This window comes from Salmo salar, chromosome 21 (genome assembly GCF_965601325.2).
Source record: "Salmo salar chromosome 21, fSalSal1, whole genome shotgun sequence".
Lineage (NCBI taxonomy): Eukaryota > Metazoa > Chordata > Actinopteri > Salmoniformes > Salmonidae > Salmo > Salmo salar.
The window spans coordinates 25340499-25355000 of NC_138311.1; the positions used below are offsets into that span (position 1 = coordinate 25340499).

At 46.6% G+C, this 14502-nt stretch overlaps 1 protein-coding gene across 4 annotated transcripts in view; it reads right to left on the bottom strand.

Annotated features, from left to right (window-relative positions):
• Positions 1–364: 364 nt before the first annotated feature.
• aff3 (ALF transcription elongation factor 3) overlaps positions 365–14502 on the bottom strand; it is a 33846-nt gene continuing 19708 nt past the window's right edge. For all 4 annotated transcript variants that reach the window (XM_045704590.2, XM_045704594.2, XM_045704592.2 and 1 more), the window contains 10 exons: positions 7879–10032; positions 7571–7698; positions 6983–7201; positions 6771–6834; positions 6116–6252; positions 5853–5924; positions 2375–2468; positions 2211–2260; positions 1863–2068; positions 365–1610 (listed from right to left, as the gene is read on the bottom strand). In XM_045704590.2, the coding sequence (XP_045560546.2) occupies positions 1489–1610; positions 1863–2068; positions 2211–2260; positions 2375–2468; positions 5853–5924; positions 6116–6252; positions 6771–6834; positions 6983–7201; positions 7571–7698; positions 7879–10032 (3246 nt within the window). In that variant the 3' untranslated portion in view covers positions 365–1488. The remainder of the gene's footprint in view (positions 1611–1862; positions 2069–2210; positions 2261–2374; positions 2469–5852; positions 5925–6115; positions 6253–6770; positions 6835–6982; positions 7202–7570; positions 7699–7878; positions 10033–14502) is intronic.

The window sequence follows — 14502 nt, forward strand, 5'->3', positions numbered from 1 at the left end:
CCAGTGGGTAGGGAGTCAGTCAGACAGGGAGAGATGAAGGAGAGAAGCACAGTCTGATCACAAATACATTTAACTGGAATACACACACACACACACACACACACACACACACACACACACACACACACACACACACACACACACACACACACACACACACACACACACACACACACACACACACACACACACACACACACACACACCTTCATCTAAATATTGAAAGTTGAGTGGGGACACTAATAGAATTTAGGAAATATCTGAGCGATTACTAGGTGTCAGTACATGTTCTATTTGGGGATAAATGAGACTTTAGGAGGTCATATACCAACTTTTCTACAACAAACATGGAGATGCATACAAATTGCAATATCAAAAAGACATTTATGAAATACAATTCGGTATGCAACTTTTGATAATTACATTACACCATATTATAAATAATAATTTTGCATAGACAGGAACATGAATGCTGGCCCATCCACTTGGCAAAAAATCCAAATCAAAACCCATTGTTTTGGTATTTTTGTTAAAAACAAATAATCTGACACACCTATTGCACATAAAAATACATCAAAAAGTGAAAGGCATCTCAAAATGTTCTTAAAAGAGCCATCTCACAGTGTAGTCATACAGAAAAGCTACCAGACAGTCCAAAATAAAACTCAAAATCCCAACTTCACCTTTCCCCTACTGAAACCATTAGTCCTGGTAAGGCCCATGGGAGATGTAGTCCAGGTCGTATGTCTGTTGTCCTTTTGTACAATAGACAAATCATGAAGTCCTCACAGGTGCACTGTACGATGTTTCTCTTCCATTTCCTTTTTAGACAGTTTCTGTGTGTGTTTTGTCATTACATATGTGGCACGTTTGGTAAAGCAGCGAGTTTGAAGGCATTGAATCCATGTGGATCTTTAAAGATCTGCACAGAGAATCCCAAGCGGAAGAGTAAAGATATACTAAAGCAGTTCCTTTGCCTGTTTGTAGGATTAACAACACCTTCCCCCTATACAAAGTGAAGCACTTTGAGCACCAGGAAAGGTGCTACTGTGTATAAATCTAATCCATAATTTATGATACATGCTGAGAATTGAAGTATTAATTGAAGTACTAATCCTTAAAACATAGAATACAGGGGGAATCCTCAATTTCTAATCACTTGTGTTCCTGTCTCCCTCCTTCCCTTAGGCCAGGTTGTTGGGTCTCACCCATAAAGAATGATAGAGGCCTCCAGTGGCCAAAAGGCCGTGTTAGCATGGGAGCACCATTGAGGGCTTCCACCATTTTAATGCAGTCAACTGGGTGACAGTCAACTTCCTGTTGGAGTCATGTCCAATCAGCTCATCAGGAGGTATCAGCCAATTGTGAAGAATAAAATTGACTACTTAAAAATTGAGATGGCGCTGCCGGTGCGCTCACAGACGCCATAATGGGAACTATATAGGGATCCTTTCTCTATCATTCTCTATGGTCTCGCCCCTCCCTCCACTAACCCACATTGGCACTGATGCGTATCCACTGTAGAGCCTGTCTGGTGTACTGGACTGCATGAGCAATACTACTGTGGAGAGTCAACGGCCCCGACAGGGTGTTCAAGTAGTTAAAGAACTCTGGAAAGAGAGAGAGAGAGAGAGAGAGAGAGAGAGAGAGAGAGGGACAGAGAGAGAGAGAACGAAAGAGATAGAGAGAAAGCGGGGGTTAGATCACATCTAATAAAACACTGAAACCTAGTCTCAACAAACTGATCTCTCTCTCTCTCTCTCTCTCTCTCTCTCTCTCTCTCTCTCTCTCTCTAAAAAAACCCCAAAGAGGTCATTTCAGTCCATTTATTCATTTGCTAATAAAGAGGTAGCCTCTCTTACCCTTGTTGTCTCTGGCAAGGCTATCTGCTACCTCCCAGTACTCATAGCTGTAGAGGACACTGTTGGTGATGTTGAGGTGGTTTGCTGCCATCTGGTGGATACGTTGGGGAATGCTGATGAGGGAGGAGGGGGAGCTGCCAGTGTGAGAGCCCAGGGTGAGGGCTGAGGGGCTGGGGGAGAGGGACGAGGGAGGTCCCCCTGTGCCCCTGTCAATGAGAAGAACACAATGATACTTCACTAAGGAGAGTCAAATCAACGTAATACTACGTTCACAAATACATTGGAGTGATTGAGAAAGAGAGCGAGGGGGAGAGGGGATAAGAGAGACAGAGAGCGAGTCTTTCTTACTTTCCCGAGTCGCTCCAGATTGGGGGAGTAGTAGGCACTTTTGGAGAACTCTGGGACGACAGATAAAACACATTTACAATCTAACCAATCTAATCTAACATGTCTGCTTTTAATTGCATCACACTAAATCCAGCAGTTAAAATAGCTGCTGGTGAGGTTTGTACCTTAAAGTAGTCCAATAGAGCTTTGGAATACTTCAGGGCGTGATCCTTCTTTAAACGAAACATCTGCCAGTATAGGAGGGCAAGGCACCGGAAACTAGGGAACACACACACACACACACACACACACACACACACACACACACACACACACACACACACACACACACACACACACACACACACACACACACACACACACACACAGAGAGAGAGAAATGCCCAGTAAATAAATACATAATCCACATCCCATAGGTGATTATTTTCTAGGAGGGTAATAATAGACAAGAAATTACAAGGAGAAAGGGACATTAGCAATGTGCATGCCCCGCCCACCTCAGGATTCTCCGCCATTATTCCTCTGTTTTTGTGAGGTGTAAATTATTCCTCTGTTTTGTGAGGTGTAAATTCACTTGTCAAATAATTGTTGCTGGACTGATTTATTTAAAAAGAAAAGCAACGCACATTATAATTCTTGCTTGTTTTTTTTAATATATTTTTTAATTTCACCTTTATTTAACCAGGTAGGCCAGCTGAGAACAAGTTCTCATTTACAACTGCGACCTGGCCAAGATAAAGCAAAGCAGTGCGACACAAACAACACAGAGTTACACATGGAATAAACAAACGTACAGTCAATAACACAATAGAAAAAAACAAAAAGCATTTCCCTGTTGATGTTATGATTGTGCAATCGTGCATTATGCTGGCTCAAACACAAGCAAGTCCCCTTCAAAATGTCAGCAACGGCACATAGTGTTTTTTTTGTCTGAATCTATTCAATGCTGACGCTTGGACGCCCTCTGACGAACCATCAAACAGGCAAAGCATCAATACAGGACTAAGATCAAATCCTACTACACCGGCTCTGATGCTTGTCGGATGTGGCAAGGCTTGCAAACTATCACGGATTACAAAGGGAAACTCAGCCACGAGCTGCCTAGTGACACGAGCCCACCAGACGAGCTAAATGCCTTGTACGCTCACTTCGAGGCAAGCAACACTGAACCATGTGTGAGAGCACCAGCTGTTCAGGACAACTGTGTGATCACGCTCTCCGTAGCCGATGTGAGTAAGATGTTTAAACAGGTTAACATTAACAAGGCCGCAGGGCCAGACGGATTAAAAGGACGCATACTCAGAACATGCGCTGACCTGCTGGAAAGTGTCTTCACTGATATTTTTAACCTCTCCCTGACCCAGTCTGTAATACCTACATGTTCAAGCAGACCACCATAGTCACTGTTCCCAAGAACACCTAGGTAACCTGTCTAAATGACTGTCTCCCCGTAGCACTCACATCTGTAGCCATGAAATGCTTTGAAAGGCTGGTAATGGCTCATATCAACACCATCATCCCAGACACCCTGGACCCACTCCAATTTGCATACCGCCCCAACAGATCCACAGATGACGCAATCCTTATTGCTCTCCACATCGCCCTTTCCCACTTGGACAAAAGGAGCACCTATGTGAGAACGCTTTTAATTGACTACAGCTCAGCGTTCAACACCATAGTGCCCTCAAAGCTCATCACTAAGCTAAGGTTCCTGGGACTGAACACCTCCCTCTCCTGACGGGCTGCCCCAGGTGGTGAGGGTAGGCAACAACACATTTATCACACTGACCCTCAACACGGGGGCCCCTCAGGGGTGCATACTTAGTCCCCTCCTATACTTCCTGTTCACCCATGACTGCATGGCCACGCACGACTCCAAAACCATCATTAAGTTTGCAGACGACACAACGGTGGTAGGCCTGATCACAGACAACGATGAGACAGCCTATAGGGAGCAGTTTCGAGACATGGCAGTGTGATGCCAGGACAACATCCTCTCCCTCAACGTCAGCAAGATAAAATAGCTGATTGTGGACTATAGGAAATGGAGGGCCAAGTACACCCCCATTCACATCGACAGGGCTGTAGTGGAGCGGGTAGAGAGCTTCACATTCCTCGGTGTCCACATCACTAAGGACCTATAATGGTCCAAACAAACCAACACAGTCGTGAAGAGGGCACGGCAACGCCTCTTCCCTCTCAGGAGGCTCAAAAGATTTAGCATGGGCCCTCAGATCCTCAAAAAGTTCTACAGCTGCACCGCTGAGAGCATCTTGACTGGCTGCATCACCACTCGGTATGGCAACTGCTTGGCATCCGACCGCAAGGCGCTATATCACTGGGGCCGAGTTCCCTGTCATCCAGGACATCTATATCAGGTGGTGTCAGAGGAAGGCCCTAAAAATGGTAAAAGACTACAGCCATAGACTGTTCGCTCTGCTACCGCACGGCAAGCAGTACCGATGTACCAAGTCTGGAACCAACAGGACCTTGAACAGCATCTAATTCCAAGCCATAAAACTGCTAAATAGTTAGTTAAAAAGTTAACCAAATAACTACCCAAACTATCCGCATTGACCCTTGTTGCAAGAACTTTTGGGACACATCACATACGCTGCTTCTACTGTTTATTATTTGTCACTTTATCCCTAGTTATATGTACATATCTACTTTATTTACCTCGTACACCTGCACATCATCTCGGTACTGGTACCCCCTGTATATTGCCAAGTTACCGTTACTCATTGTGTATTTATTATACATTTTATTATTGTGCTTAACTTTTTTATTATTTCTCTATTTTATTTCTCTCTACATTGTTGGGAAGGTACGTAAGCGTTTCTCTGTTAGTGTACACCTGTTGTTTAAGAAGCATTTAACAAATAACATTTGATTTGATTTGACAGGGATTAAATGCACAAACAATATTTATATCACAAGAAAGACAAGAAAGCGATTGTTGCACAGGTGGGTGTTAATTTTTGTAGCGTTTGAAAAAGTTGAGATTTAATGTTTACAAATTAGGCCTAACTCAGCCACAATGGAAGCCGCTCCCAAAAATGAACAATCAACATCAACTATTTCTGTGCTTGAAAATTCTAGAGCAGGGCATTTAGGTTAGGTGACTATCCTTTTCTCAAACACAGTCTCCATCTAATGTTGAATATGCATGAGGATTTGACAAAAACAATCATGATTATGAATCAAAACCATGGTGAAAGCTGGGAGATTGTGAGGGGTTGGTAGGCCTACCATAGGAATATGCTGATTGTATAGAGAGTAGGCCTACTTTTATGCTATTCTTTTTCATTTTGCCCAAATTAGTTGGTATTTCCAGAAGTTTACTCCATCAATGTAATCACAAAATACATAAATAGGCCATATATGGTTTAAAGAAATGTTGGCATGGTTGTTTCAAAGAAGAAAACATTTGATATTTAACATTAAATTGAAATTGCCGCCTAAACTGTCTGGATTCCATAGATTTTCTGGATCTCATTAAACAAAGGTTCAGTCAATGTTTCTTGGGTTTTTAAAATTCAAAACGCGTTGAGTATCTTACCCCATTATGCAGCTTTTACATTGATCAGAACTTTATTTTTGACCTTTCACCAATTTGGACAATCGTTGCTAGTGACATACCACAGTACGGCCAACTGTTGGTCTTCCTGTCTGGCCCCTGGGCCAGAGTGGTTCTTCAGCTTCATGGCGTACCTGACAACCACAGAGGATCACTGTTACAGTGTGTGTGTGTGTGTGTGTGTGTGTGTGTGTGTGTGTGTGTGTGTGTGTGTGTGTGTGTGTGTGTGTGTGTGTGTGTGTGTGTGTGTGTGTGTGTGTGTGTGTGTGTGTGAGAGAGTGTCTGTGTGAATGTGTGTGTGTGCGTGTGTGTGTGTTTGTCTCACCTGATAAGCTCTACTGTCTCTGCGTACATGGTATAGGGGGACTTGGCCTCCAGTGGTCCCTCCTCCATAGCTTTTCCACACTCCATGAAGGAGAGAGCAGCATCCACATAGTTCACTGCCTTCCCCAGCTTATCCACCTGAGACAGTGAGAGAGAGATACTGGGTAAGTGAGATAGGAAATGAATGAAGTTGTAAAAGGGTCCTTATCATTTTAGCCAACTTATCTTAAAAATGTTACTGATATCTTTGAAACAGTCTTAAAGTGGCAATATGTAACTTTTTGGGCGAACCGACTAAATTCACATTCGGTTTGAAAGTAAGTCTAAGAAGCTGCAGATCTGTTCGATATGCGCTATTTCTATGCTTCCTGGTCTTAAGTTTTGTTTTTGCTTCTTTCCCTACCGTTTTTATTACACCAGCTTCAAACAACTGAAACAACAATATCTTTGCTTATGAAAAATATCTATTTCACAGCGGTTTAGACGGTACAATGATTCTCTACACTATACTAACTAGCTTATTTTGTCACAGAAACTGAAATTAGGCGAACTATCAGAGTTTTAGCAACCAGAAAATGGCGGAGCGATTTTTAACATTCCTAACTCAGTGTTAGAACAGTCCTTCTGGTCCTAATCCAGTCCTGAACCAGTCTCACCATGGCATCTGCACGATGCTTCATCCTCTTGGCTTCATGCATGTAGTACTCAGCATGATGTGGGCTACAGAGGGATGGAGAGGGGGAGGAAGTCAATAGGAAAGAGCATATGATTAGGTGGTAGCTACTGACTGCTTCTGATGGTCTAGGTTGGGCTGTAGAATGTGGTCTTTAAGACTGACAGTGGCCTTATTTTTCAGTCAGGCACTCACGGTTCATGGTTGGTTACGGTTCCTCTCTGTCCCCCTGCCCGTTGTAAAGGAGGTCCCCATGGTTCACACTCGGGCTGAGGCTGCCCTGACACCCCAACACAACACTCAACCTCCATCTTAGGCTCTGGGTTCTGTGTTTTGATGGGGGGCTTGGTAGGGTCGGGGGTGTCAGAGAGAGGGGACATTGGCCTCTTACTGCCCAGATAGTCCTCCAAGAACCTGCTCACACATACAACCCCCGGAAATACTCAGTCAGCACGTTTTACAGTGTTTATGTATGCATCAGCGTGTGTATATATACTGTAGTTTTCACCTGGATTCACCTGGTCAGTCTATATCATGGAAAGAGCAGGTGTCCTTAATGTTTTGTCCACTCAGTGTATATATGTGTTTGTGTGTATGTGTGTTTGTGTGTGTGTGTGTGTGTGTGTGTGTGTGTGTGTGTGTGTGTGTGTGTGTGTGTGTGTGTGTGTGTGTGTGTGTGTGTGTGTGTGTGTGTGTGTGTGTATTAGAGTGTGTATAAGTGTCAATGAGAGTGTGTATGAGAGTGTGTATACGTGTGTATGAGAGTGTGTGTTCCAGTCTCACCCGTTGTGTCTGGTGTCTGAGTGAGCGTCTAGACGTCTGTGCGTTGTAGACTCCGTGTGGGCAGAGGGGCCGTTGGTCTGGGAGTTGCTCCTCTTACTCTCTCTGTGGTGCTGGACTCCATTCTCTGACTGGGAGGAAACATGCATATTACGGCAGAACCACGGACACCAGGCTATTGTAGTTGTGAAGTAACAGTGACTTCAGGTCACAGTAAAGCATGACATTAGTATTCCATGATAAACTAGCTACAGTGCAACTATCTTGTTTACACTGGAGGTCTATAGAAAAAAAAGGAGTGTGTGTGTTACCTTGCGTTTCCTCTTGCTGTCTCCTCTCTCTGTCTCGGGGATGCACAGGTGTCTCATGGCTTCTTTCTGCTTGACAGAGGCAGAGGAGGAGGAAGAGTGTTTGTGAGAGGCTGGGGTGCCTGTCGTAGTATCAGGCACTCTGTTGAGCAGGGAGAGGTCTATCTGCACCACCAAGTTTCTCAGGCCTCGATGGGAGGCTGCGGCCAGCTCACGACGTCCAAACGGGACCAGGGTGTAGAGTTTCTGCTTCCCCTGGATTTGCTGCCCCTGGCCTGGGTTGGATGCGGTGGTGCGCCAGGGGTAGAGCACTCTGGGCCTGCTATCCGCGGGCCTCCCCGGGCCCTGGTACCCTCTCCTGGGGATGGGACGCTGGCTTGATGTGGAGTCGGCCGGGACTTTGGAGACGTTGGGAGGCAGATCGGGCTCCGAGTCGGACTCTGAAGAGGATGAGGAGTCCGTGGGTGGGACGACAGGAGTGGGGGCGGAGGGTGATGGTGGAGGGGAAGGGTCCGGCTGAGACTGTCTCACTTCCTCCTCCTCACTCTTCCTCCTCCTCTTTTTCTTGGTCCCGTGGCGCTGTGGGTCGATGGGATGGTGGCGGCGCTCACTGTTGGTGTGAGGTCTCTGCTTGGGCTGGACCGCTTGCCATTCACCTCTCTGCTGCTGCTGCTCCTTCCACCTCCTCTTGCGCTTCTCCTCCTTCTCTCTCTCCTCCCTTCTCCTCTTTCTCTCCTCTACGTCCTCTTCCTCCTCTTCCTCTGAGCTCTGGACCCAGGGGTGTCTAAGCAACTGCTCCTCCGCCAGTCTTCTCTCTCCCTGTCTCTCCCCCTTTCTTTCCTTCTGTTTCTTCCCCTGCCTCTCTTCTTGTTTTTCTGTCTGTCTCTCTACCTCATGTTCCCCCTTTCCCTCTGTCTGCCTGTCTACCTTCCTCTTTGTTGCATGGGTTTCTCTCCGGTTGTCCACCTCCTGTTCTCTCTCCCTGGATTGGGGTTTCCTCTGTGGAAGCTTTGAGTGGGGAGCAGGGGCCCAGGACTTGACTTTGGGTCTAGGGCTGGGGCTGGATTTAGCGCGAGGCTCAGAACTAGCTTTGGAGTTAGGCAGAGAATGTGGCTTTGGGCTGGATTTGGAACAGTGACCAACTCTGCTGCTGGTGTCTCTGCTAGGGTCTGTGGTGGGTAAGTGCTTGGCCCTGGGTGTGGGACTGAGACTGGTACTGAGTCTGGTTGTCAAACTAGGCCCATTACTGTGCCTGGGGTTGGAGTTGGAATTATGGCTGTGTCTGCTACTCTCCTTGGGCCTTTGTCCAGAGGTTGATAGGTGTTGGCTTTTGGGGGCTAGAGTGCATGCGTGTTTCAAGCTAGGCTGAGAATGAAGCTTGGGATTCGAGTTGGGACTAGGCCTGGATCTGTGTTTGTGCCTGTGGCTCAGCTCAGCGCTCAGAGCAGGGGCTGCCTTGGCTGTGGTCTTGGGAGTGGGAACAGGCTGGCTCTGTGTGGATTTAGGCCTCGAGCTGTGCTGAGGCGGAGGCTGAGGATATGGACTGTGTCTTGGCTTGCTCTTGTGCTCAGTGCTGGGTACAGGGGCAATCCACGGCCTGATTTTAGGTCTATGGCTCGGGCTGGTTGTTAGGCTAGGCCACGTGGGAGGCCTGAGGCTTTCCTGATGAGGACTCCGAACCTGAGGATAGTGGCGGGGGCTAGAATGAGTAAGGCTAGGACTAGGACTCCTAGGGGGGTGCTGGGGAATGGAACTAAGGCTGCAGGTGGCTCTGGGGCTTGGGAAGGGGCTCGGATAGACACTGGGGACCGGGCTAGGGATGGGGCTGTGTCTTGGGGTGGGGCTAGGACAAGGACTGGAACAGGGGCTGGGGCTGGGGCAGGGGCTGTAGCCAGGGCTAGGCCGAGGGCTATGCCTGGGGCTGTAGTTGAAGCGCGGGCTGGAAACAGGGCTCTGGCTGGGGCTGTAGTCCTCTCTGATCCCCCAGGGTCTGGATGGAGATGGGGCTCTTTGGGGGTCTGGGGAGAGCGACCGGTGCTCTGTAGCTCTCTGGGTGTGGTCGTGATTGCTGGGATCCTGGTCGCAGGAAGAGGATTCTTTGGGGACTTTTTTCAGCCACTTATCCAGCTGCCACTGAGTGGTGGAGGGGTGATATATCTGAGAAAACAGAGAGAGGAAGATGAGAGGATGGAGACGGATGACAGATTTAAGGAGAGAGGGATGAGGGGAGAAACAGTCAGGTATGCTCAACAACGGAGAGGGATCATGTGATACAGGTTGACTTTGATATATCCACATTGGTTTTAAATACTAACTTGCACTATAATTAACTTGCAGAAAGTGCTTGGACTATATTCAATCAAAACAGATAACCTGGTCTTGGGGTTAAGCCAAAAACAACAATCGTCCTGATCAGCGAGAAAAATACTATTTATATATATATATTTGTATTTATTTATTTCACCTTTATTTAACCAGGTAGGCTAGTTGAGAACAAGTTCTCATTTACAACTGTGACCTGGCCAAGATAAAGCAAAGCAGTTCGACACATACAACAACACGGAGTTACACATGGAATAAACAAACATACAGTCAATAATACAGTAGAAAAAGTCTATATACAGTGTGTGCAAATGAGGTAGGATAAGGGAGGTAAGGCAATAAATAGGCCATGGTGGCGAAGTAATTACAATATAGCAATTAAACACTGGAATGGTAGATGTGCAGAAGATGAATGTGCAAGTAGAGATACTGGGGTGCAAAGGAGCAAGATAAATAAATAAATACAGTATGGGGATGAGGTAGTTGGATGGGCTATTTACAGATGGGCTATATACAGGTGCAGTGATCTGTGAGCTGCTCTGACAGCTGATGCTTAAAGCTAGTGAGGGAGATATGAGTCTCCAGTTTCAGAGATTTTTGTAGTTCGTTCCAGTCATTGGCAGCAGAGAACTGGAAGGAAAGGCGGCCAAAGGAAGAATTGGCTTTGGGGGGTGACCAGTGAGATATACCTGCTGGAGCGCGTGCTACGGGTGGGTGCTGCTATGGTGACCAGTGAGCTGAGATAAGGCGGGGATTTACCTAGCAGAGACTTGTAGATGACCTGGAGCCAGTGGGTTTGGTGGTGAGTATGAAGCGAGGGCCAGCCAACAAGAGCGTGCAGGTCGCAGTGGTGGGTAGTATATGGGGCTTTGGTGACATAACGGATGGCACTGTGATAGACTGCATCCAATATGTTGAGTAGCGTGTTGGAGGCTATTTTGTAAATGACATCGAGGATCGGTAGGATGGTCAGTTTTACGATCGTTTGTTTGGCAGCATGAGTGAAGGATGCTTTGTTGCGAAATAGGAAGCCGATTCTAGATTTAATTTTGGATTGGAGATGCTTAATGTGAGTCTGGAAGGAGAGTTGACAGTCTAACCAGACACCTAGGTATTTGTAGTTGTCCAGATATTCTAAGTCAGAACCGTCCAGAGTAGTGATGCTGGACGGGCGGGCAGGTGCAGGCAGCGATCGTTTGAAGAGCATGCATTTAGTTTTACTTGCATTTAAGAGCAGTTGGAGGCCACGGAAGGAGATATATATATTCAGATAAGCTTTTTCCCACAAAAATATTGATATGTTGAATGAAGGCCAGTGCAATAGAAAAAATCATTGAAAATACAAATGTTTATAAAGTGTGTAGGGAGGAACAGGATGAAAGAAAGATGAGGAGGGTCTGTCTTATGGTCACACTGTTCTGTGAAGAGAGAGAGAGACTAAGGGGAGGGAGGGATAGAGTGATAACATGAGAGAGAGAGAGAGAGAGAGAGAGAGAGAGAGAGAGAGAGACTAAGGGGGAGGGAGGGATAGAGTGATGGAATGAGAGAGAGAGAGAGACTAAGGGGAAAAGAGCAAGTTACAGTGACATGACAGTACATCACTGGGGCCAAGCTTCCTGCCATCCAGGACCTCTATACCAGGCGGTGTCAGAGGAAGGCCCTAAAAATTGTCAAAGACTCCAGCCACCCCAGTCATAGACTGTTCTCTCTGCTACCACACGGCAAGTGGTACCGGAGCGCCAAGTCTAGGTCCAAGAGGCTTCTAAACAGCTTCTACCCCCAAGCCATAAGACTCCTGAACATCTAGTCAAATGGCTACCCAGACTATTCGCATTGCCCCCCCCCCCCCCCCCCCACCTCCCTCTCCACACCACTGCTACTCTCTATTGTCATCTATGCATAGTCACTTTAATTAACTTTACCTACATGTACATACTACCTCAACTAACCGGTGCCCCTGCATATTGACTCTGTACCGGCACCCCCCTGTATATATTGTTATTTTCTACTGCTCCTCTTTAATTACTTGTTACTTTTATCTCTTATTCTTATCCATATTTTTTGAAACTGCACTGTTGGTTAGGGGCTCATAAGTAAGCATTTCACTGTAAGGTCTACACCTGTTTGATTTGATTGATTTGATGAGTGAACGATAGATTCCTTGAAAACCAGGACACACATTGGACTATTCCAAAACACTCAACCCATAGAACAAACACTACCAACACACATTACTCACTCCCAGTCCCGGCTTCACTCTTACCACCACAGTCAAAACTGCACTGTACATGTGGAGTACTTTGAGAAAACACTGTACATGTGGAGTACATTGAGAAAACACTGTAAAAACGGCCACTCGTTCAACCATAGTCTAAGAAGCTCAAACTTTGAACAGTGCCCTTTAAATTGACTACTTCTTCAACCCACCTTCATTTCCTACCACCACTGGAATCCACACACATCTGCCCTGACATTTCCTACCTCCACTGGAATCCACACACATCTGCCCTGACATTTCCTACTACCACTGGAATCCACACACATCTGCCCTGACATTTCCTACCTCCACTGGAATCCACACACATCTGCCCTGACATTTCCTACCACCACTGGAATCCACACACATCTGCCCTGACATTTCCTACCACCACTGGAATCCACACACATCTGCCCTGACATTTCCTACCACCACTGGAATCCACACACATCTGCCCTGACATTTCCTACCTCCACTGGAATCCACACACATCTGCCCTGACATTTCCTACCTCCACTGGAATCCACACACATCTGCCCTGACATTTCCTACTTCCACTGGAATCCACACACATTTGCCCTGACAGAGGCTAAAGCCCCCTCCCATTTATCTAATGACTCACACACTGGCTGTTTATTCTGCCTAACAATTCACTCAGTAACCCAGAAAGGGAAGAAGAGAGTTTTAAAAAGAAGAGGATATACTCACTGCTTTCCTGCTCTTTCTCTTTTCTTTATGTTTCTCTCCTCCCCCTCTATCTCCCTCTCTCCAGTAGCTGACCAGAGTTATTTAAACCTCTACTCCTCTACTCAAACACTGCCCCCCTTCCCTCATTCCCTTTTCCAGAGAAGACACTGCGTCTCTTGTACCCTCTCTGCCTCCTGCCTCCCTCCCTCCCTCCCTCCCTCCCTCCCTCCCTCCCTCCCTCCCTCCCTCCCTCCCTCCCTCCCTCCCTCCCTCCCTCTACCTGGAACTCTGGAGCACTCTTTCCTACCCCCCTCCCCACCCATCCAAAACATACCCGGTTGAAACCCTAGTTCGAATTGGATCATCCATAGATAAGATCTCTCTTGAGCTTGGAGATGGATTCTATTTCAGTTGAGGAAGGAAACTCCCAATGTTCTTTGCATGATTTTCAGGACCTAGTTTGTCAATTCTCAGTTTGTTCTGGCTTGGCACTATTTGACAAGAAGGCAATAGAAATCAGTAAATAAATATACTCCCCCCCCCCCCCCCCCAGCCTCACCACCTCTATTGGGGCCTGATATACCGCATGTACAGTAATAGACCCAGCTATGGTCATACACAGACACATAGGGCCTTCTATTCATACAGGCAGTAGAAGCAGGTTTCCCCTACTCAACTCTCTCTGCATAGCTAACCTAAACCCCCAACTACTGTCCCCCTATTTCGACAATATCCCCCCACCACCAGCTCCTCCTCAAATAAAGACCTATTATTCACCACTGTTTATAAACACACCACTCTTTCTCTCTCTCTCTCTCTCTCTCTCTCTCTCTCTCTCTCTCTCTCTCTCTCTCTCTCTCCACTGTGCATTTACATGCTTGTAACTCAGTGCCAATGAAACTGCTAACCCATTCCATTTGAAAGCTTCCCTTACCTTTAGTTTAGCTTAGTTGGGCGTAAGCTGGCGTAGCATAGAGAGTCTGTAGTTGGTTATTAGTGTGGGAGACTGTCATGCTAACTGCTAATGAAATGTTAGCGTGAAACTGAATCTCCGGGACTCCCACCTCCCGTGGGCTTTCCTATTTGGGACTGGGCTTGTTGACATGACACCCAGACTCTAATTCCTACAGCAACTCCCCTCCGCCTTCCTCCCCCTGCATACCCCTCCCCCTGCTTCCTCCCCCTGGTCTCACCCCCTCCCTAGAGTAGCTCACGTGCATTCCTAATTCCTGCCTCCCCTCCCCCTCCCCCTCCCAGATAGATTTCACTTGCTTTGGCAATGTAAACATATGTTTCCCATGCCAATAATGCCCTTTGAATGGAATTGAATGGGATTGAGAGAGAATCTGAAATGAGAGGAG